At 56.1% G+C, this 1,361-nt stretch overlaps 1 protein-coding gene across 1 annotated transcript in view; it reads right to left on the reverse strand.

Moving 5' to 3' along the window:
• Positions 1 to 1,361, reverse strand: part of ADAMTS18 (ADAM metallopeptidase with thrombospondin type 1 motif 18) — a 142,997-nt gene that overhangs the window by 140,927 nt on the left and 709 nt on the right. Inside the window, exon 2 of the mRNA XM_045293929.1 lies at positions 73 to 215. Within this exon, the coding sequence (XP_045149864.1) occupies positions 73 to 215 (143 nt within the window). The remainder of the gene's footprint in view (positions 1 to 72; positions 216 to 1,361) is intronic.

Genomic DNA, 1,361 nt, shown 5'->3' on the forward strand with positions numbered 1-1,361 from the left:
CGGCGGGGGGACCCTGTCTGTGCCTGCCCGCTGGTCTGTGCGTCTGTCTGTGTCTGTGGGAGCGTCTGGGACTCCGGGCGAAGGCAGCGCCAGCTGGCTCCCCCAGCGCGCTGGAGCTAAGCGCCCGCCTCTCCACCGCGCGGTGATTGGCGACCAGCGGCTCGCGGCTTGTCCTAGCCCCCGGGGCTGGTGCGAGGGCGTGGGATTCCCGGCTCCTGCTCCGAAGGAGGGGGCGAAAAGGGGCGGGGAGGCCGGGTGGGAGTGAGGGGGAAAGGGAGGGACCAGCCTCCCAGGAAGGGAGGGAGGGAGGGGAGGGTCCTGGGAATGGCTTGGAAATGGTCATTGAAGCGCCGAGGGATGAGCTGAGAGGCGGGGAGGCCCAGGTAAAAGACCAGACTTTTCCTTGTGCTGCTTAACTTCTCATTTACAGGTCTGCTGGCCAGGAATCGCGGACTACATTTCCAACACTTCCAAGGGCCAGGTGCTTTCCTCCGCATTGTATTCATTCGGCCCTGTCCTTGCAGAACGGGTTAACCACTTGATAGAGACGAGAAAACCAAGGCTCAGATGACAACCCAGGACCCTGGTCGTTTCTGCAGATTGAGAGTGCATGATCAGCAGTGGCCTTCCTGCTTTCCTGGATGGAATCCAGCCTCTCTCTCCAAAAGAGGACACTTCCAACTCTTCGGGGCTGAATCCTGGCCCCAGACACCAAACCTGCAGCCCAGAGCCATGACAGGGGCTCAGCCTCACCCTGAGTGGGCTGCAGCCTCGGTGCCCTGGCCATATACTGGCCCATTTATTTATTTCTCTGTTAACCCCTGCTGCCCACGGTTCTCCCCGCAGGCAAGGAAGATGCCCACAAAAGAACAGCATGACCCCCATGTCCTAAAAGAAACACAGAATCTCATTTGGAAAGAAGAACCCCACCTGCAGACATCAAGTGGATTCTGCCTTATAGCAACCCAATAGAGGGCTTCCAAGGCTGTAAATCTTTATGGGACGACAGCATAATCTTCCTCTCATTGAGGGCTAGTGGGTTTGAACTGCCCACCTTGTGGTTAGCAGTCTACTGCATACCCCACAGTGCTGCCAGGGTTTCTTGGAAAGGATATCCAAACCCAAAACCAAACTCACTGCCACTGAGTCAGGGCGGGCCCATGTTAACCCTAGAGGACAGGATAGAACTGCCCGAGTTTCCGAGACTGTAACTCGGTACAGGAGTAGAAAGCCACATCTTTCTCCCATGGGGAAAGAATAACAGCAGAACCTGATTTAGATTGAGAGAGAGAGAGTAGGGGCTAAGGTTAAGGAGAAGATGGATCCTTGAAGTGGTAAAAGTTTGGCATTGTGGAAGAATT

The sequence above is a fragment of the Echinops telfairi genome, unplaced genomic scaffold (assembly GCF_000313985.2).
Source record: "Echinops telfairi isolate 266 unplaced genomic scaffold, ASM31398v2 ScPeMD7_2291;HRSCAF=2852, whole genome shotgun sequence".
Classification (NCBI taxonomy): Eukaryota; Metazoa; Chordata; class Mammalia; order Afrosoricida; family Tenrecidae; genus Echinops; species Echinops telfairi.